This window comes from Coloeus monedula, assembly GCF_965178545.1.
Source record: "Coloeus monedula genome assembly, chromosome: 13".
NCBI lineage: Eukaryota > Metazoa > Chordata > Aves > Passeriformes > Corvidae > Coloeus > Coloeus monedula.
In genome coordinates this window covers 18,729,685-18,751,466 of record NC_138793.1, presented here as the reverse complement: position 1 = coordinate 18,751,466, position 21,782 = coordinate 18,729,685, and the positions used below count along the sequence as shown (strand labels likewise).

Genomic DNA, 21,782 nt, shown 5'->3' with positions numbered 1-21,782 from the left:
GGCGCCAGCAAGGGGAAGTGAAAATTTGCTATTTCTGCTTTGAATTCTGCATTTTTATCAGTTCCTCAGGTGCAGCCTGAGCTGTGACCCTCCCCCAGGGCTGGGGAGTGGAGTCCTCCCCAGGACCTCACTTTGCAGCTCTCCTGGAGGCTGCCCAAATAGCAAGAAATCTGTTTTGAGGCAAATCCTGTGGGTTTTGGCACCTACTGGTGGCTCACACCACTCAGGAACAGAGGAGGGTCATGCTGGGGACACCCAGCTCCAGACACAGGGGGGTCTCCTCTGGGATCTGATCCTTTGGGATCTGATCCTCTGGGATCAGCCAAACCCTTGCAGGACACAGCAGCCCCCTCTCCGTCGCTGAGGGCCAGGCTCCAGCACCAGAGTTTGGGTAGAGAATTCCCCCTGTGAGCATTCCAACATTCCTGGTGCTTCCCGCTGGGGCTCCAGCTTCGCTCCCGTGTGCCAGCTACCAGGCCAAAGAAACGTTTGCATCCCGACGAGTTCACGCTCCAAAAACCCCCAGACACTCATCGCAGGCGTCACTGGAGCGGGGACCGAGCTGCCCGGGCAGGGGGGACACTCAGGGAAGGGGAAAAGGGGACAAAGCCCGGGCTCCGAGGGGGTGGCACTTACCCGGTGCCCGGAGAGGCGATGCCCGCGGTCGCATCCCACCTCCCACCGCACCCGGCTGCTCCTGGATGCCGGAGGCTGGGAGAAGGGGTCCCTCAGGAGCAGCCGTGCCCTGCGAGGAGGGCGGGAGGAGGTGGCAGCCGGCCGGCTTTGGCTTTGGCTTTGGCGAGGTCGGTTCGGAAGCCGGTTAATCAGGTTAGCGGAGCCCCGGCTCCTCCCATCCAGCCCCCACTCCAGCCCCATCCATGCCCAGCAAAGCCCTTGGGTGATGAGGAAACGCTGCTTTACTCTCAGCCCGCTGCACAAGCCAGTTCAGAGCTGAGAGAGAGAGAGGAAGGAGTGCCCTCGGCTGCAGGCAAAGCCCCCGGGCATCCAACATCCCTACAAACAGCCAGAGGGCTACCAAGTGCCTGGAAAGGCAAGTGCCAGTTTGGTATAAGGGTCCACACCCAGCTCTGGCAAAACCCATCGCCATCCCTGAGCTCCTGCTGTCAAGAGCCAACAACCTCTGGGAGCACCTCCACCTTCGCCAGCTGCCAGAAAGGATCTTTTCCCCTTCCCAGCCCCAAAGCCAGCCTGGCAGCGGGAACAGCAGCCGGCAGCAGCGGGTTCCTCACCATTCCCAGGATGAGCGCTCCGGGTCGGGTCCCACCCCGCTGGGAGGATGCCCGGGAGGAGGCTGTGCCTCCGGAGCAGCCGCCTTCGCCTGCATTAGCAGCAGCCAGAGGCTTTTCCATGTTCCCCCTCCTCCGCAATTAAGAGGCGAGGCCCCGCGCCGGCTCCTTTTCAGCCGGAGCTGAAAGGCAGCGGTTCAAATGCAGGGCGCCGGCCTGCAGGGAACGCCGGCCGCACATTAAACACCCCCCGGCTGCGGCAGCCAGGGAAGGGAAGGGAAGGGAAGCTCGAAACTTCACCCAGGGATCGGGAGAGAACTGATCCCAGGAGTTTGGGAGGTCTCCGGTGGGATCAGAGCCCCACCAAGCCTGGCCGGGATGGGCATGAAGGGCAGCAGGGAGTGGAAAAGGGTGGTTTTGCTCCTCTTTCTGCTGGTTTGGTCCCGCCACATCTGATGAAAATCACAAATCTGGGAAGAGCTGATTTCCTTCCTGATCTGACTCCTTCGATTTGTCAAATAACGGAGTTACTGCGAAGCTCCAGGAGCAGGGAGGGTGGCACCGGGGCAAGGCTGCAGCTCCAGCTGCAGGCACAGTCCTGGGCAGAGATGTTTGCTACCCACAGCTCCTTTGTTTTCCTCAGAAAACAGACAAATTTACTGCTTTATGTGGATTTTTTCCCTGTTCAACCACAAAGTCCAAGAGTTAAAGGACAAAGTCTGAGCCAGGCCCTGGCAAACCTGATCTTTGAGGATCCCATCCCAAACTCAGAGCACACAGCATCCCACGGAGCCAGGGATCACTCCCGCCTCCACACTGAGCTATTTTACTGCCTGCCTGCAAAACTACCTGTTTGCTGCTGCTGGCTGAGAACAAACAGCCCCAAACCCACGAGGGCTGGAATTAGCCCGGCCTGGAGCAGCAGTTGTTGCTACAACAGTGACAGAAAGAGATTGTCTTGCTGCAGCAGGGGTGGGAAACATAAACAGCAGGCTGCTAAAATACCTGTGGTTAGTTCTGCGGGTGCAGCACAGCTCCAGCTGCTCTGCTGACACTTGACATGGACAAACACAGCGTCAAACACCCCTTCCTGTCCTCCCCAGGGCTGGGGAGCAAAGCAAAAACCTTTGTGAAGGTTTAAAAAGTGGGGGTTGTCCACCTTGAGGTGACTGGAGCCTGTCTGGTGTGGAGCCCTGGTCACTGCTGGGTGACCAGGGCTGGGGAGAGCTGAGTGCCAGGAACAGGAGCAGCCCAGTGGGCCCAACACCCCCTTTCCAGGGTCACTGTGAGACCCCCACATCCCTTCCAGGCATTCCTGATTCCTGTCACAAGGCTCTGAGCTGGGACTTGCTGAGTATAACATCAGGGCATGTAGCCAAAGCCCACCAAGAGCCAGCTGGCCACAGGGAGGAAGAGGATGGGCTCAGGGGATGCGTGGGTATGGAGCAGCCTTCACTCCCTGGGGGAAGAGCTGACCTGCACCTGCCTGTCCCCTGAGGTGGTCACTGACTGGTTTCCAGTCCTGGCTGTGTCCCTTTGGTAGCTGGGCTGCTCTTCTCCCGGTGCTTCCCAATCCTCCAGCTCCATCCTGCTGCAGGGCAGAGGAGGATGGAGGGGCTGAAGCCCTGATGGGGGGTGAGGATGGAGGGGCTGAAGCCCTGATGGGGGGTGAGGATGGAGGGGCTGAAGCCCTGGTGGGGGATGAGGATGGAGGGGCTGAAGCTCTGGTGGGGGGTGAGGATGGAGGGGCTGAAGCCCTGGTGGGAGGTGAGGATGGAGGGCAGCCTCTGAACCTCCATTCGGGGGCAGGGCAGGGAGAGCTGACGCTTCCCAGGTGCCAGAGGAACCGCAGGGACAAGGGACGCGTTGTGCAAACGCTGGCCACAAGAAAAGCTTTGGCTGGAGAGCCCGGGGCAGCTCTGCTGGCTCCCTTCAGGAGCTGCTCCTGCAAGCACCAGCTGGGCTCCTTTCAGCAGGGAGGGGGAGGAAGCGGCTTTCTGGGTCACAGAGTCCCAGGGTTTGCCAACGCAGGTGACACGTCACCCTGGCTCCGTGCTAACGGAGCAACGAGGCCACCTGTCCCCTCCTGCCCCCGTCCCTTCTGGCCCGACCAGGGGAAAGGGCTGCTACCAGCCTGGCTCTGGAATTGCCCCAGAAAGGAGCTGCAGGGTCCTGCCTGGGACTTGCTGGAGCTGAAGTGGCAACCGGTGCTGGGAGGGGAGAAGAAACTCCCTCCCGGACATCCACAGTCATCCAGGGCTGGCGAGCGGTACCCGGAGGGGGTGCCAGGCGTGGGGAGGGAGGAGGATGTCACGAGGAGGCAGCTGAAGGTGCAGGCTCCGGGGAAACTGGAGCAGCTCCAGCATTCCCCAAGCACAGGCTCTTGGCAGGACCGGCAGAGCGAGCAACCGGCAGGAACCGCGTGGGCAGGAAGCAGCCCCGGAGAAAATCCGAAAATCCACTGGGATGAGGCGGGAGCTGCCGTGGCGGGGGTCGGGAGCAAAGCAGGAAGCGAGCACGTACCTGAGGCACAGACCTCGTGCATCCAGAACAAAGCACCCCTCTCCCGGCATGGATTCAGCCGGGAACCCACGGCCGGGAATTGGCTTAGGGATGTGGCCACGGCTGCCGCGCTTCCCGGCTCGCTAAGCTCCAGGGTAGTCTGGGCCCAGCTTTCCCTTTTATCCCCTGCTCCAACCTCGATAAGGTTTTTCAATTAGGTCCATCTTTTAAGCTCCAGGGCGCATTTCTAGGAAGGGCTGCGTCGTTTCCCTCGGCCTTCGTGGGCTGGCTCTGCGCAGAGCGGGCCATGCCTGGCACGGATCCTGCCCGCATCCCGCTAAAGCGCTGCAGCCGGAGCGGCGCTGCCTGGAAGCACTCACAGAGTGACCTCTCATCCCCAGCCCACCTACCGGGTGTTTGTAAGAGCAGAGTTCCCTGCTTCCCTCATCCCAGCTCCGGCAGGCTGGAAGTGCCACACGCAGGAGCGCTGTCCCCCCTGCCAGCCCCCCGCCTCCGTCCTCTCCGAATCCGCCTCTGCCGCCTTCCACGGAAAACCAAAGGGAAGGGATGCAGCTGGGGTGTACTTCAGGAGGGGAAGGCTGGGTGAAAATGTGGTCTAAAAGCGACAGTGGAAAAAAAAAAGGGAAATCGATCAAGTCCTCAGCGGATCCTTGGGCACACGGAAAGCGCTGCCGGCTGCGGGAGGGCTGGGTCAGGGCGCTGGGGGAAGCAAGGAGGGGGTTGTGGTGCAGGAGTGGGATGTGTTGAGGTGTTTAACTCCAGCTGGGAAGAGCAGAGCCTGGGCAGGATGGCAGGGGAGCAGCCTGGACCAGCCCAACAGGGACCAGCTCGTGTGGGTGCCCCAGCTTGGCTCTAGGAGCTGAATTCCACCCGAAGGAGAAGCAGAGCTCACAAAGAGAGCCCATTTCCCCTCGAGGCCATTTTCCCAGCTGCACTCAGCCGCAAGCCCACCCCACTAACAGCCTCTCCTCCATTAGCATCATCCCGGCTCTCCCGTGGCACTGCCCTCCTCCACCGGCATCTCCAGACGCTTCCCAGCTCGCGGAGTGCAGCGATTAGGCCTGGAGCCAGCGAGCTGAGAGACCCGGGATTGCTTCCCGCATCTGTCACTGTCACCTCTCCTTGCATAAGGAGTTCTTGGGGGCAAGGAGCCACCTCTCATGGCTGGGGTGGGCTCTGCACATCTGTCTGCTCCCAGCTCCAGCTGTGCCAGGTGAACTCCGAACCGCTCACCTGCTCCTGCATCCACATCAGCTCAAAAAGCAGGAGCTGTTACATCTCTGCTCGCTTTCACAGGGGAGGAGGGAACATCCCAGGAGCAGATGGGAAGAGGGAAAATGCCAGCAGCAGGCTGCTTCGCTTGCTGGATGAAGGGAAAACTTCCCCAAATCCTCGTATGCACACACAGAGCGATGAGCTCAGGGAGAATGTGGGACCTGGCATTCCCCGGCAATGGGTACCTCACTCGTGAGTGCCCTGGGAACAGCTGGGCAGGCACCCTGCGGCTCCTGTCGCCCACCTGCTCGTGGGGGTGTTTGTCACTGCTCTGCAAAATCGGGTTCAGAGTGGGGAAAAGAGAATCCCACAGGCTGGGAGAGCTGGGGGTGTTCACCTGGAGGAGAGAAGGCTCCAAGGAGACCTCAGAGCCTCTTCCAGTGCCTGAAGAGGCTCCAAGAAAGCTGGAGAGGGACTGGGCACAAGGGATGGAGGGACAGGACACAGGGAATGACTTCCCACTGCCAGAGGGCAGGGATGGATGGGATACCAGGGAGAAATCCTTCCCTGTGAGGGTGGCGAGGCCCTGGCACAGGGTGCTCAGAGAAGCTGTCCCTGGATCCCTGGAAGTGTTCAAAGCCAGGTTGGACAGGGTTTGGAGCAGCCTGGGACAGTGGAAGGTGTCCCTGTCCATGGCAGGAGGTGGAATGGGATGGGCTTTAAGATCCCTTCCCACCCAAACCACTCAGGGATTCTACAGTTTCCAAGTGCTTCAGCTCGTGTGGATGAGGTAAAATTTGGGAGTTTAAACATCTGGGCAGGCAAATGCCAAATCTCCAACTTTTGGTGGATAGAGAGAAAAAAAAAATAATGCTGAATGTCAGCAACTGCTAACAAACCAAAAAAGACTGGGACACGCATTCCCAGTGCTGCCTTCCCAGCTCTCACAAGGGCTCCAGCGAGAGATGCCTTCCCCAAGATTTCCTCCCCGTGAAGTTTGGAAAGGAATTACCTTGAATTCCTCTGCTGAATCCAACGGATCAACCAGCCAGGAAAGCAGCATCAGCAGGAAAGGGGAACGCAGCCTTCCCTGAGCCCTGCAGCTTCCTCATTCTTTCCGGAGAGCCACGGTGGCTGCCTGGATTTATGGAATTGCTGCTTTTGTCCAGCCTTCAATGCAAATAGGCCAGGGGAGATAAGATCTGTGGGTTTGTCCTCTTTGCTTCAAGCCAGCCTGGGCTTCTGCTGGTGGAAAAAACCCTCAGCTGAGAGCAAAGGGAGGATTAAAAAAGGGGAAGACAAAGCACTAAAAGCTGCTCCCCTTCCAGCAGCGTGTCCCAAGTTAGTGCCAGGGAATATTCCAGCAGGTTACACACTGAGGAGCCACACTCTGCTTTACAGGGGGAGCCGGATTAGCCTGAATTTGCATATTTATGATCAAAGCTTGATTAGGAGATCCTGTCACAAAGAACAAGAAACGCATTTCCCGCGGCTCAGGAGACACAGGAGCTCCTTCTGACAACCCCGAAAGAGGAATCTCGCTAAGATAATGATCTGCCTCTGGAACAATGCCTTGGATTTCACCGGGAGTTTGTACAAAGTCTTCTTCCTGCACCCTCTGCTCCCAGGATATCTTTTCCTACAGACGTGGAGCGGAGCAGCCACTGGAATGTGTAATCTGGCTGATTTTTGGGAGCTAAATACATGTTTTCAGTCAACAAGTGAAAACATTTCCCTCTCCTGCAAGCCTGACTCAGCCTAGGGAAGGTTCTTGACTCGGTGCCAATCTCTTTTGTAATCACATCTCACCCGTGCACGGCAGGGAAGTAAAAAACAAAGTGGCCAAAGCTTCCTCTCCTCCCTCCGACCTCACCTCGTGGCCCTGCGGAATCTCAGCTGGAACTCCACAGCCCGGAGGCATCCAGGTTCTATTCCCTGCTGCAAATGGGATTTTAGCCTTACCCCATCCCTCTCCAAAAGGAGTGAAACTTGGGCTTGTTGAGTCAAAATAAAGAGATTCTGACAATTCCATTGTTTTAAAATAAGCCCAGGTTGGATGGGGCTTGGAACGATCTGGTCTAGGGGAAGGTGTCACTGCCCCCATGGAATGAGATGATCTTTCCCAACCCAAACTTTCCTGTGACTTTAACACCAAGATTGGAGACAGGCTGACATTTTGTGGGTATCTGGATCTTCCTTGTGACAACATTTCTGGGCAGGCAGAGAAGGAAATCTGGAGGAATTGCTGCAGCTTGAGGCTGTGTTTAACTACAGTTGGGCAAATGACCACGAGGAGTGAGGCAACGAGGGCTTACAAAGAGCCCTTCTAGGCTGGTATAAAGCTTCATTGTCCAGGGAACTTCTCCTTGGAAATAAATATTAATGGCAAAGGCAAGGCAAGCTGAACTAGGCTCCTTGATTCCATGTACTTGGATCACTTGCCTTCAACTCAGAAGGAGGGATTTTGGACATACTTAAATGGACACCACGTGGAAAATGAGATCTGCTGATTAACCCCCCAAAATGCACCGAAATTCATCAAATATTTCACTACTGTAGGCTCCAAGTGCAGATTCAAACTCAGCAGTGTGCTTCCAGTCCTTTTTATAAATCATTTACTTTGGGTTTAACACATTCAAGCAGTAACTGTGCTTGCCACGCCCATGGAGAGCAGGAATCACCGGATTATTTGGGAACACTGCTTTGAAACTCTGTAGCTGTGTCATGCTAAAGCACTGTGAAACAGGTGACACATGAGCATGGAACATCCTCAGCAGTTTGCGTTTTACTGTGCCAAGAGAGTTACAATTTCCAACCCAGGCCAGAAGAAAACCGTTCACCTCCCATTTGATCTATTTGCCCTTAAAATCTCTCATCTGAGGACAGGATTGATTTTTTTTGGAAAGGTATTTCCATAAATCGTTAAAAAGGTAACCTCTCTAAAGATTAGAAAAGCTGAAGTCAAAACTTTGGAATAGGAACAGTGGGGCCAAGCAGAAGCAGTTCTGGTTTCCAAGGAATAGCAACATTCACTACAAGTGGGTGTGGTGTCCACGAGGACAGCTGGAAGTGACAGCTGGCAGCTCTTCCAGGGAATGTCACCGCCAGCATTCCGTGGCTTTACGGACACAGCACGGCGCCACGGGACAGGCCACTCCTCTTTAATCAGTCAGCTTTCCACACAAGGTACTGAATATTCATTCTATTTACATTCAAAAATAGCATTTTTCTCTCTTCAGTACAGAGTGGGAATGCCCGTGGATGAGTCAGGAGAATCTCTCCTAGCACAGGTGCAGCACAGCTTTGTTGATCTCTGGGTTTGTCCAGTCGTTCCGGATGTCATCCAGGTGATTATCGAAATCCACCAGTGTCTCGTAGGATTTGCTGTCCAGGAGGGATGCAGCGATTCGCTGGGCTTCGGTCCAATCTTCACAGAAGTCACTAGGGTGGAAAAGAATCCGGAATACATCAGAATCAACCAAGAAAAACTCGGGAAAATTAAGCCATGCTGCAGCGTGGACACGGTGGGGATAGCATGGCCTGCCTGCAGGAACCAACTGCTCCCTCTCACTACAAGAAGCAGCTTTAAAATCCCTGCCAGCTACACTCACAGGGTCAGTCAGCCATGAAATTTTGCCCTCACACAGCCAGCCAGTTTTCCCCCAAACCCCAGTAAATTCCCAGCTCACTCACACGTGTGGGTCCTTGCACCTCCACTTGTTCTCGTGCAGCTCGTACACGTGGATGGCAGGCTCCACACACTCCATGGTGAACTTGGTGTTGTCAACCTGGGGTGGGACACAGAAACACCACCTCAGTCTCCTCCCCAGCATCCCAAGAGATGAAATAAACCCCGAATCAGTTTGTAAAAACAAGAGAATTTTACACACATCCACTGTTTTATCCTCAAATTGCCAAATTTAAGATGCCAGCATTTGTCCCAGCAGTGAGGAGGCAAAGCCCTATTTTGTGATGTTAAACGTAAGAATTTAAGTTGCACTAAGAGGGCTGGAGCCAGAAATTGCTGCCTGAACATGCAGAGAAGGCCCCTATTCCTCTGAGGTGACAGAGAGCTCACCACAGTCTCTCTGTGGATTTACTTTGTACTTCACTGCTCCTTGCATCTCTTCCCCAGAGCATTTTGGACAGGAAGAGAAATGGAATTCCTCACGAAAGGAGCCAGAGAACAGCATTTCCCTGGTGCAGCAGCAGGGCCAGGGCACACAGTGGGGTGAAGGGAAGGAAGTTACCATGATGAGCGCCGTGTCCGTAAAGCCCTCGGCAATCCGGGAGGCCACTTTCTCTGCAACCTGGTTGGGGCTGGAGCAGAAGGGAAAAGGAACTGAGTGAGGTGAGCCACGAGTTCCAGCTGAAAGCAGCAGGAAATGAGCTCAGAGAGATGTGAGAGTGACTCTGGGTGCTCGCAAACAGGAACGAGATAAGGAGCTGATGCCACAGCTGATAGAGGGCTCTGCAGCACCCGAAGCTCAGCTCAGCTGTGTTTAGGAAACGGCTTTGGAATGACATGGAATCAACATTTTGTGGCCGCCTATCTTCTTCCCCCAGACCAAAGATGTTGCCTTGGCAGGCAATTAAAAGAGAAACTTAGAAACTCGACCAGTTTCTCTACCAAAATCAGATAACCTTTGGAAACCTTTACCACGTTTCAAAGGTGACAACCTCACTGTAGTGCCAATGTCAATCTCTGTGGCACCAGTTATCTTCAGAAATTAAACTGAAGTTTTAAAAAAACATCAAGCCTGTGATGTTCTTTCAAACCTCAAAGAGAACAAACTGTACCTTCTCCTTAAAAATGTGTCCAGCAGATTTATAAGGAAAGGACAAATAATGCCTTTATCCCTGTTAGGTACCTTAGAAGTCACAAGTGTTCCTTAAAAAACATAATTGAGTCTGAATATCCATTAACAAATAACTGGGATCAGATCCTTGTGGAATGGTTTGGGCTGGGAAAGACCTTCAAGATTCTCTCATTCCATTCCCTGCCATCGGTGAGACACCTTCCACTATCCCAGGTTGCTCCAAGCCCCATCCAGCCTTGGAAACTTCCAGGGATGGGGCATAATACTTTAAATAAGTTGTTCTAATTAGTCCCAGTCCTGGATTTGTCCAATAGATAGAGAGGAAAACATGGAATACACAGCTCTAAAATGAAACTGTGGCTCTGCAGGAAGGTCCCTTATTGTTTAGTGAGTAATCTGAGTCAGCCAGCAGGGAAAAAAAATGACTAATCCTGAGGAAAAAGAAGTGCTAAATAAGAGTTATCACTGCCTGACTGACATCATCTTCTACTTCTCCACCACGTAAGAAAACTCTTTGAAAAAACTCAGGAGATAACGAAGAAATTTAGAAAGAATTAGGTCACCCCTGACTTTCCATAAGATCCTGGGAGTCGTCAGACTTTACAAGATCCATACTGCACAAGCAAACGCTCTGCAGATTTTGGCTTTTTCCCTGACAACTGCAATTCAAGAGGCTGGCACTCGTTCAAAGAGTGGCCTTTTATAGCAGCCACGGGCGAGGAGGGATTCTGCAAAGCCTGGACTTTCTGCACCTGAGCAAAGGCCACATCCCGCAGCCCCACGGAGACAATGTGGAAGCAGCTGACAGTTGTCAGAGGGAATCAACACGCCTGATTTATGGGGATGATTTCTGCTGGCAGAGTCCAAGGTACAAGCTAAAAGAGCAAACAGAAGGAAATATTGGCCCAACACACCTGGCATCTTTCACGCGTTCGTTCGCCTGGTAATATCCAGCTATCACGTAGCTGTTCTCCTTGCACCAGGAATCAATCTGGAAAAGCAATGGGAACAATAAATCCTAGGAAAACCAGCCCCCCACCGCCTCAGGATTGAGGAAATCTCGTGGCTGTCCTGTAAAGAAAGCAGCGTTGCTCCAGCTCTGCTGCTCGGTTCTTCACACAAATTTCTGTCCCCTTCTGCGCCTGCTCGGGCACGGTGGGGCTGATTGAGCTGGGATGGAAAAACCCAACGGAGCAAAAGGAGCTGTCTCAGTCAAAGCCCAGCCTAAATTCGAGTGACAGGACAATTAAACCCTGCCTGGAGAGGGTTTGGGTCTCACCCACCGATGGCTGGGACAATTTTCTGTCAGTGTTCACCTGACAAGGGACTTGAGAGAACGTTCCCCTCGTGGATGTGTGGCTGCCCTGTCCTTGCAGAAGGGTTTTATTGCTAATGTAACATTCCTAGGGGAAAATGCAACCATTTGGGGCCTTCATTAGAAAATAAAAGCTTGAGGTGAAAGGTGAACGTGAGGCAGAAGTTTGTCCCGTTTACCAGCTTTTCAACTGGGATGGAATTGTTTCCCTTTGAGAGCTCCTCCTTATTTAACATCTCTATGTAAATACTTCAGCAGATGTATTGTTTTTTATTAAGTTTCACAATTTTTGACTGGCACGAGTCCAAAACTGAGGCGCTTTTGTCAGGTGTTGTTTTATAATGAAAGGAGTTTCAACCCCACCGTTCTGGCTGCTTTAAACACCATTTTTTTGCGGGCCTTCATTAGAAAATAAAAGCTTGAGGTGAAAGGTGAATGTGAGGCAGAAGTTTGTCCCATTTACCAGCTTTTCCACTGGGATGGAATTGTTTCCCTTTGAGAGCTCTTCCCTATTGAACACCTGTATGTAAATACTTTAACAGATGCATTTTTGGCACATAACTGACACCATTTTTGATTGACACCAGTCCAAAACTGAGGTACTTTTGTCAGGTGTTGTTTTTTAATGAAAGGAGTTCCCAGCACCGCTGTTCTTGCTGCTTTAAACTGGAGCTGAATTCCTCCTGCTGAGTCTGCCTTTGAAAATATCTATCTATAGCTATGATATCTATATATATATATCTATATATATGATGTTTTCCATTCGAATTGAGGGTATCAAGTCAGCACAATACAAAGCCCTGAAAGGCAGAAGGGGAGAAAGCAGCTCGAATTTTCCTTTGCAGTCCCTAGAGAGCACGGCCTCAAAAAACCCTCCCCAGCTCTATTAAAAAGAACTCCAAAAATACATCTGGTGCTGACCTGTCGCGTCCTGGGAGTCAAATCAATCTCATTTTCAGCAATAATTATAGTATTAGACTGCAGAATCAAGCCAACAAAACAGCCATGTAAATAATCCAAGGGATGACATGGATTTAAGTGATAAAAAAAAAAAAAAGCTGTGCAGCCCTGCAAGAGCTGCTGTTTCCATTCCAAACCCATTTTAAGGGCTTAGGACTCTGGTTTTAATTGTTAGTGGCTTGAAAGCTTGGCATTAGAGCCAGCAGCCCAGACAGTAAAATTAATAATAATAATAATTATTATTAAAAAAAAAAAAAGTCCATCAATTTAAAAATTAGAAACAGTCCTAAGTCCATTTTTGTTCTGTACCAAAAATTGCCTCAAAAAGAAGAGAATGATTTAAAGTTCTCGCTTTCCTAACTGGTAACTAAAAATTGCTTCTGCATTTAAAAAAAGAAAAAAAAAAAGAGAAAAAACCCCCAAATCTCATTTTGGAATGCAAGCTTTTCCAGCTGCAATTCCCAGGCCCTGTCACCGCAGGTATCCTACAGCAATTAGCTCCTGATATTTTTAGTCACGGCCAGCCCTGCCAAGGAAAAATCTGAAGTAGCTTTGCTTTGCTGCAGCCACCAAAGGGGGAGCCTGGGGGTCTGGAAAACCCTGGGAGGAGGAGGAGGAGGAGGAGGAGCAGGAGGAGCTGAGTGCTGTTCCAGGAGAGGGAAGTGCTCCCTGGTTTCTCCTTTTTGGAGCTGTGCTTGTAAAACCACATCAATTAGCTGAGAAATTCAGAGGCTCGAGTGCAACTTAATTCACTTTTTCTTAATGACTCCGGCTTTGAAAGGGATTTCAAAGTGCAAATTAAACCCGGGAGCTTCTGCTCTGCCCTCCGGAGCTACAAACCTCAGGAAATGGGAGAATCCTCAAATATCCTGAGCTGGGAGGGACCCTTAAGGATCACCAGTCCAACTCCAACACCCCAAAACCCCTCCCTGTGCTTGGGAGTGCTGTCCAAATGCTCCTGGAGCTTGGGAATGTGCCCATTCCCTGGGGAATTCAGTGCCCCAGCACCCTCTGGGGGAAAAATATCCCACCCAAACCTCCCTTGCCACGATGTTTTGTTCAGGGTTTGTTGATTCCTTGTTCCCCCTGCAAGTTTTAGGGGGCAAAGCTCCAAAGTTTGGAAGTCGCTCCTCAACTTCCAGATTAAATCTGGAGATTTTTGCTCCCATTTCACGTTCTGGGATGACTCAGGGCAGGGAAGAGGATGTGAAACTTGTGGGGCTCGTTCGAAAAACCCCCCACGGAGCCACCCTCGACCAAGAATCAGCAATAACTGAACTGGAAAAGAACCAGATCCTGGGAAATCCTGCCAGAGCTGGGAAATCCTTTAGGAACGAAGCTGCTTTGCTACAAAAATTGATTTTAACCACCCCGATCTCCCTGATTTATACCGGATCCACACGCCAGGCTGCACAGAAGATGTGGAATCACCTCTTTTCAACCCTTTTCCACGAGAAAATCCAATTTTCACAGCTGCTCTGAGAGGATTTATGGACACTTTTGCCTTTGTTTAAACCCAGAAGAGCAGCAAAAGGCCCCGGGTTCTTGTAAAATTCTGTGTTTTAAAGGATCTGTGGCTGTGAAGCACACAGAGCTGTAGCAAATCCTAACTGATGTGGGAAACACCAAGAGTTTCCAGTCTTTACCTTTTTGTACCAAAAACTGAGAGTAAACAAGTAAAATTCTGCCACAGCTTTGGCTCCAGGAGAATTTTCTTCCTGTAGATGTTGCAAGAAACAGGATTTATTTCCTAATAATCTGATCCTGCTGCAAGATCTGCACTGAAAAGCTGCACTGAAGGCCTAGACTTTACCAAAATTCTCTGCTTAAACCCTATAGAAAGACATTTAATCCCAATTTAATGAAAACACACCATGCTCTGCTACTCCTATGCTGCTGGAAAGAGATTTGAAATGAGCAATTTTGTGTGTTCCACAGCAAAATTCAATGGTCAGGGCTCAGGCTCAGCTCCTGTCCCTGTGTCTCTGGCTGCATTTCATCATTTCCAGGCTTCACAAAGATGTCAACTTTCCCATGGCACCATCTCAGCTGGAGAAAACCGGGATTTACGCACAAGTGACTGGAATTTACTTACAAATAATATATATATATATATATATATATTTTTTTTTTTTTTGGGATGAGAAAGACCGAGGGAAACATTAAAGCCAAGGAGTCTGGAGGAATCAGAAATTCGTTATTTTTAATGATCTCAAAAAGGGACGGATCTTCTTTTGCTCACAACTGTATAATCATGGAATCATGGAGTGATCGGAGGGGACTTCAAAGCCCATCCAGTTCCAACCCCGACACCTTCCACTGTCCCAGGTTGCTCCAGCCTGGCCTTGGGCACTGCCAGGGATCCAGGGGCAGCCACAGCTTCTCTGGGCACCCTGTGCCAGGGCCTGCCCACCCTCACAGGGAACAATTCCTTCCCAATATCCCATCTATCCATGGGAAGCCATTCCCTGTGTCCTGTCCCTCCATGCCTTGTCCCCAGTCCCTCTGCAGCTCTCCTGGAGCCCCTTTAGGCCCTGCAAGGGGCTCTGAGCTCTCTCTGGATCCTTCTCCTCTCCAGATGAACATCCCCAGCTCTCCCAGCAGAGTTTTCCCAGCCTTTGGAGCATCTCCACGGGCACTCCGGACCGAATCCAGCAGCTCCACATCCCGCAGGGACACCCCCGGCACCGCCTCCCGCCCGTGCCAACACCTCCCTCCACCCCCGAGCACTGCCAGCACCCCCATCCCAGCGGGAACACCTCACCAGGGTCAGGGCCACCTCCAGCATGGGAGCGAGCGCCAGCGTCCCGTGGAAGAGCGGGATGCAGTCCACGAACAGCGCGGGCTGCGGCGGCCGCGGGGCCGGCGGGCGCTCGGCCACCAGCAGCCCGTTAACGGCGCAGTGCGGGTACTTGGCGCCGTGCAGGACCATCTTGCAGTAAGCCTGGGTGGTCAGCTTCATGGTGCCCTGCGGCGGCCCCGGCCCGGCCCCGCTCCCGGCCCCGCTCCCGGTCCCGACCCGGCCCGGCCCGCACGCCGCTCCCCGCCCGCCGCCAAGCGCCGCCGGCTGTCGCGAAGCGCCGCCAAGCGCGGCCGGCTTTACGACAGCGGGTTTGGGGTGGGTTTGGGGTGCGTTTGGGTGGGTTTGGGTGGGTTTGGGGTGAGTTTGGGATGGATTTGGGGTGAGTTTGGGTGGATTTGGGGTGGATTTGGGGTGGGTTTGGGGTGTGAGGAGGGCCGGGAGGATCAGCGTAAAAAGCGATGGTGTTTTAAACGTCTATTGTAATATTGGCTTCTCGCAAGTACTAAGGTGGATATTATATAATGTTAGAAATGCTTTTGGCTGTGTGGATGGAGTTTTCTCTCGTTTTAGCAAGAATGTTAGCAAGTGTGAGCAAGTAAGAGAACCTCCAAGCGAGCAGAGGATGAGGCCCGAGGAGCTGCTGATCAACACTTTGTCCAGAGAACAAAAGGGCCCAAAGGCTGCTCCGCCCGGAGAACGGGCGGCCAGGAGAGTCCGAGAGCCGCTATCACCGCTCTGCCTGGGGGGCAAAGAGGCCCAAAGCTGCAATCAGCCCTGACTGTCCGGAGAATTAAGAGCCCGACTCAACCATCAACTCTCACCTGGCGAGCCCAACCCCAAGAATCAAAAGAAATAAACCCGCAAGGCAGAAGACTACGCATGCTCTAAAAAGGCGGACCCAAGGAGTGGCCATGCAGAACAGCTCCGGGAAAAGTTTGAATATGAATAGAGAACAGACAGTAAAAATGGTATAAAAAGGACTCACCTCGAGCATCAGGTGTGCTCTTGGCAGAGCGCCAAGGCACCCGGCCGTTATCCCTCTGCTTTATTTTATGTGTCTCTTACTGTCTTTCTATTAAACCCTTTAAATTCTAACAGGAGAGTGAACCTCGTTTGTCACAATGGGATGGGGGGTACGGGGTCAGGTGTGTGAGGGTCAGCACCGTGTGCTTTGAGCCACGGGGAATCGCGGGGTGGGTGGGCTTGGAAAAGACCCCTGGGATCATCGAGTCCAAGCTGTGACCGATCAGCTCCATGTCATCATGAATCTCGGTGGTTTGGGTTGGAAAGGACGTTAAAGCCCATCCCATCCATGGCAGGGACACCTCCCGCTAGCCCAGGGTGCTCCGAGCCCCATCCAACCTGGGTTTGGACCCTTCCAGGGATGGGCATCCCAAATAATAAAGGACACTGGGTTTCTGTATAAAGGGTAACACCCAACATAACTTCAGCAATGTCTCAGCCGCGTCCGTCCCCAGCTGCCACACTGACCCCCTTCCCTTCCCAACCCCTGGATGCCCTCTGTGCTTTGTCCATCCTGGATTTTGGCCGCTCCTGGGCTTCAAACCTTGAACCCTGTGTCCAGTTCTGAGCCCCTCATGACACAGACACTGAGAGCCTGGAGCGTATCCAGGGAAGGGAACGGAGCTGGGAAGGGGCTGGAGAGTTCCTGAGGGAGCTGGGAAGGGGCTGGAGAATTCCTGAGGGAGCTGGGAAGGGGCTGGAGAATTCCTGAGGGAGCTGGGAAGGGGCTGCAGAGTTCCTGAGGGAGCTGGGAAGGGGCTCAGGCTGGAGCAAAGGAGGCTCAGGGGGGACCTTGTGGCTCTGCACAAGTCCCTGACAGGAGGGGGCAGCCGGGGGGCTCGGGCTCTGCTCGCAGGGAACAGGGACAGGAGGAGAGGGAACGGCCTCAGGCTGGGCCAGGGGAGGCTCAGGGTGGACAGCAGCAGGAATTTCCCCATGGAAAGGGAGCTCAGGCCTTGGAAGTGCCCAGGGAGGTTTGGAGTGCCCATCCCTGGAGGTGTCCAGGGAATGACTGAACGTGGCACTCAGCGCTCTGGGCTGGGGACAAGGTGGGGATCGGGCCCAGCTTGGACTCGGTGACCTTGGAGTTCTTTTCCAGCCTCAAAGATCCTGGGATTCTGGGAATCCGGGATAAACCTCCAGCGGCGGTCCGCCCGCATCCCGTCAGCCCCCGCGCGGGGCCGCTCCGGCCCGGCCGCTCGCTGCGCCGCGCTCCCGGCGTGCGCCGCACTTCCGGCCGCGGCTCCTTCCGGTCCCGCCCGCGGTAGAGGACGGTCGCCAGGTCGTGGGGCCGGGACGGGCCGGGTGGAGACCGGGAACGGGCTGGGAAAGGGCTGGGAGGGAGAACGGGAGCTCCTCCCCCATCTCCATCCGCGCCCGGGCTGGCGGGGCAGCGCGGGTTGGGGGGTTGCGGGGAGGGGTGCGAGGGGGGAGCGCTGCGACCCCTCCCGCGGGTCCCAGCGTGTCCGTGTGGGGTTATGTCACCGGTGTCGCGACTTGTCGGGCGGCACTGAGGTGACAGTCGGGGAGGGCAAGGCCAGGGGCAAGTCGGGGAGGGCAAGGTCAGGGGCAGGCAGCGGGTCCTCGCGGGAGCTTGAGCGGCTTTGGGCTGAGATGGGGTCACCTGAGGAACTCGAATGCCGTGTGTGTGGGCATCCCCTGTGTGCGATCCCGCCCTTCCCCGGGATGTGCCGGGATTGCTCCCTGCTCAGGGGCCACTGCAGTGGCTGTGGGATGTGCTTGCGGCTCCTGGAATCTGCTCAGGAATGGCTTATTTTGGAATGGGAGCGTCCCAGAAGGGCGACTGAAATAAGGGAATGTCCTTTGCTTCGAGTGCAGGAGGCTCGGGTTAAAAACAGGAATGGAAAGACCCATCCAGGTCAATATCGTGGGAGACTATCCCTGAAAAGCACAGAGTGATGTGCTGCTGTTTAGAGAAGGAACAGGAAGCCTCTAGGCTGGGGTTTTTTTTGTTTTTTTTTTAAATATAAACTCGTGGAAAGTGTTTTTATTTCACCTTGGGCACTGACCTGTTGCTGCCTGCCCTTGCAGGATGTTGGCTTCCAGAGTGTTCAGCCTCGTCGGGAGGAGATCCATCTCCACCTCCCTGTGCCTGAGGGCACATGGACACGGTGGGTCCCGGCTGCTGGCAGGGAGGGTCAGGAAGGGAATAAAACAGGTCCTGGAGGGCAGGAGCACAAAGAGCTGTGCTGGGTGGGGTGTGGGTGAGGGGAGGGTTGGGATGGAGGGAGCTTGGGGAGGTGTCAGGAATCGCAGTCATGGAATCATTCAGGTGGGAAAAGAGCTCCAAGGTCACCGAGTCCAAGCTCGATTCCCACCCTGTCCCCAGCCCAGAGCACTCAGTGCCACCTCCAGCCCTTCCTGGGACACCTCCAGGGATGGGCACTCCAAACCTCCCTGGGCACTTCCAAGGCCTGAGCACCCTTTCCATGGGGAAATTCCTGCTGCTGCCCACCCTGAGCCTGCCCTGGCCCAGCCTGAGGCCGTTCCCTCTCCTCCTGTCCCTGTTCCCTGGGAGCAGAGCCCGACCCCCCCAGCTGCCCCCTCCTGTCAGGGACTTGTGCAGAGCCACAGGGTCCCCCCTGAGCCTCCTTTGCTCCAGGCTGAGCCCCTTCCCAGCTCCCTCAGGAACTCTCCAGCCCTTTCCCAGCTCCCTCAGCCGCTCCTGGATCCCTGGCAGTGTTGGAAGGTGCTTGGAGCACCCTGGGACTGTGGGAAGTGTCCTTGCCCATGGCAGGGGGTGGGATGGGATGAGCTTTAAGGTCCTTCCCAATCCAACCCAAACCATCCTGGGATTCCATTTTTATCCTCTTAGAACAGCACTTACTCTAAATGCTTCACCTTTTCCCTCCTGCATTCCTGCGCTTTCGGAGCTGTTGGCTTTTGTGTCGTGAGCAGTCAGAGATGTTTGTGCAGGACCTTGACTGGTGTCCCTGTGTCCCCCCCCTCAGCTGGCGTTGTCAAGGCAGAGGATTACACCCTGCCAGGCTACGTGGACCGGCGGGACGTGCCCCTGCCCGAGGTGGCCTTCGTGAGGGACCTCTCTGCGCAGCAGAAGGCGCTCAAGGAGAAGGAGAAGGCGTCGTGGAGCGCTCTGTCCGTGGATGAGAAAGTGGAATGTAGGTTCTGGGGGGGCTTCGAGTGACCCCACAGGCAGCAGCAACACAATTTCCATGTTCAGTGTCATGGCATGGGTTGGGTGGGGAGGGGTCTTGAAGATCATCTCATTCCATTATCCCAGGCTGCTCCAAGCTTCATCCAGCCTGGCCTGGGACACTGCCAGGGATCCAGGGGCAGCCTCAGTTTCTCTGGGCACCCTGTGCCAGGGCCTCCCCACCCTCCCAGGGAGGAATTCCTTCCCAATATCCCATCTAAACCCACTCAGCTCAAAGCCATTCCCCTCGTCCTATCACTCCAGGTCCTTAACAAAAGTCTTTTGACAGCTTTCTGTTCCAGGCCATGCCTGGAACAGCTCTTAATCCAGGTTTTTCCCAGTGGCTCTATGAGCAGAGCTGATGCATGAAGGAATTTTCTTAATCATGATGGAGCTCCTTGTGTGCACACACCCATGGTTTTTATTCCCAAGATCTTTGGAGCTGTTACAGAACATGAAATGCCCCTGCTCCATATCTGAGGTCACATTCAGCCATTCCTTCCTCTTCCAGAAACCTAATAATAATAATTATTACATTTATTTCTTGGTTCCTTGCTTCCAACAAGCCACAAAAAAAATCTCCTCAAGACAACAACGTGCCATTGTTAGTCCAGCTGAGTGAAGTGAGCCCCAAACACAAACGTGGATTTGAATGTTAATGAGCACTGACCTTGGCATGAACCAAATTCCAGCTGGTGAAAGCACCCCGTGGGTGTTTTGACTTGCAAATAAAACTGTCTCATCTTTTCCAGCTGCTCTTGTGGTATGAAGGGAGAACCTGGGCTGGGAAAGGTTTAAAACTCTTTGGGGAATTGCTCACGTCTTCCTGAGCGCTCTCCAAATTTTCTGTTGCTTTGGATTTGAAATTCCTGTGGATTTCAGTGGCAGAGCTGAGAAGCTTTTTGAGCTCGGAGCATTCCTGTTGGAATTATTTGTGCTAGGAAGCTTTGGGGTCAATAACCACACTGGGAATTGGAGGGGAGGAAGGAAATCTCCCATTTTTCCTTCTTTCTGCAGTCTATACTGCAACTTTTGCCCAACTTTAGCATAATCTGTAAAATGGAGACTAAAATTGATGTGGGGATGAAACAACTGATGGCTTTGGCGTGTGCCAAACCTAATTTAACATCCATCCCCTTTTTGGGCAGCCTCAGGCTTCGTTCACCTCCCTCTGCAGAGTTCCTGGTCACCTGCAGATCCCAGGGAAAGTTAAAAGAGAGGATTTGATGCATTTTTTCCCCAGTGTATCGGATGAAATTCAACGAGACCTACGCAGAGATGAACAAAGGGACAAACGAGTGGAAAACCATCCTGGGGGGAGTGTTGTTCTTCCTTGGTCTCACTGGAGTCATCCTCATCTGGCAGAAGCACTTCAGTAAGTAGCTCTTCCATGGAGAGCCGGGATCAGGTGATGCCTGATGGGAATTCTCTGTGGGGTCAGGATGGTTTCATGGAACAGCCATAACGGGGACTTCCCAGCAGGAGCTGTTTGTTAGTCCCTGGAAACTCCATCCTGGAGTTGGAACTTGTGGGGATGTAGCAGAAATGTTCAGGAAGCTGACTCACAGAAAGGTGGTGGAGCTCTGGGAGGACAGGAAATGGAGGGGAATGAGTGATGATATTCCTGATCCCAGAGCTTCCGCTCTGTGCTGCTGGAAAAGCTTTTGCTGCCTTGGTAGTGAACATTTGGGTTTCTGCCATGTTTGGCTGCTTTCCCAGCTAAGGATTTGACCTCCAAGGAGCCTCCAGGTGCTGGGAGGCAGAGCAGCAGTTAAAGGAGCTGCTCCCTGCCTTGAGGCTCCCCAAAAAAGGAAAGCAGGGAGCTGTTATCTTGGTGATGGAGGAAACCAAGAGAATCTGTGTGGGAATGTGGTCTGAGCTGGATGCTGCAGAAACTGGAGGTTGCAACAGATCACAGAACCACAGGCTGGGCTGGGTTGGGTTGGGTTGGGAGGGATCTTGAAGGTTATCCCATTCCACCCCTGCTGTGGGCAGGGACACCTTCCACTGTCCTGGGTTTCTCCAAGCCCCATCCAACCTGGCCTTGGACACTTCCAGGGATGGGACAACCACAGCTTCTCTGAGCAACCTGCTCCAGTGGGATGACTTCAGGGGGGGGAAAAAACCCTTTTGATAGTGAAACTTAGCCCAGAATTCCCAACTTGCTGATGTGAGGACGTAATTCCATAATGGCCATTCCCACCCCGCAGTGTACGGCGCCATCCCGCACACCTTCTCCGAGGAGTGGCTGTCGGCTCAGACCAAGAGGATGTTGGACATGAGGGTTAACCCCGTGGAGGGCATCTCAGCCCAGTGGGATTTTGACAAGAACGAATGGAAGAAATAAAGCAACTCAGTGGAACCTGCTCTGCTTGAATATGAAATGATTCCATCACCTATGTGTGACCTCGTTGCTTGTTGTACTGGAACACCCTCTCCACCTCCAGAAATGCTAATAAATGTCTGGTTAACTTGAGAGGTGCCTGTTGCTGGTCTCTGGATGTGTTTCTTGGGGTGGGACATGCGGTTCCTGAATAAGATTTGCTTCCTGGCTTAATGTTTTCAAGGGCTAAGAAAGCTGCTGCCAAATTTCTCCCTCCAGCTAAGCAGGGAAATCCCCTGAACTCTGCAAAGTTTTGGTGTAAAAACGTAAAAATGCCGCTCTGAAGACTAAACCAAGCTTGGACTTCAGTTTGCCCTT

At 53.4% G+C, this 21,782-nt stretch overlaps 2 protein-coding genes across 2 annotated transcripts; one reads left to right on the top strand and one right to left on the bottom strand.

Annotated features, from left to right (window-relative positions):
- Window positions 1–8,130: 8,130 nt before the first annotated feature.
- Window positions 8,131–15,121, bottom strand: EMC8 (ER membrane protein complex subunit 8). Its single transcript, XM_082290243.1, has 5 exons — window positions 14,845–15,121; window positions 10,720–10,796; window positions 9,236–9,305; window positions 8,679–8,773; window positions 8,131–8,426 (listed from the first exon to the last, which is right to left on the bottom strand). Exons 1-5 carry the CDS (start codon window positions 15,040–15,042, stop codon window positions 8,267–8,269), a joined length of 600 nt encoding a protein of 199 aa, XP_082146369.1. The 5' UTR covers window positions 15,043–15,121; the 3' UTR covers window positions 8,131–8,266.
- A 1,992-nt stretch (window positions 15,122–17,113) lies between these two features.
- COX4I1 (cytochrome c oxidase subunit 4I1) lies at window positions 17,114–21,557 on the top strand. The gene is made up of 5 exons (XM_082289894.1): window positions 17,114–17,188; window positions 17,959–18,038; window positions 18,879–19,046; window positions 20,325–20,456; window positions 21,292–21,557. Exons 2-5 carry the CDS (start codon window positions 17,960–17,962, stop codon window positions 21,426–21,428), a joined length of 516 nt encoding a protein of 171 aa, XP_082146020.1. The 5' UTR covers window positions 17,114–17,188; window position 17,959; the 3' UTR covers window positions 21,429–21,557.
- The last annotated feature ends 225 nt before the right edge of the window (window positions 21,558–21,782 follow it).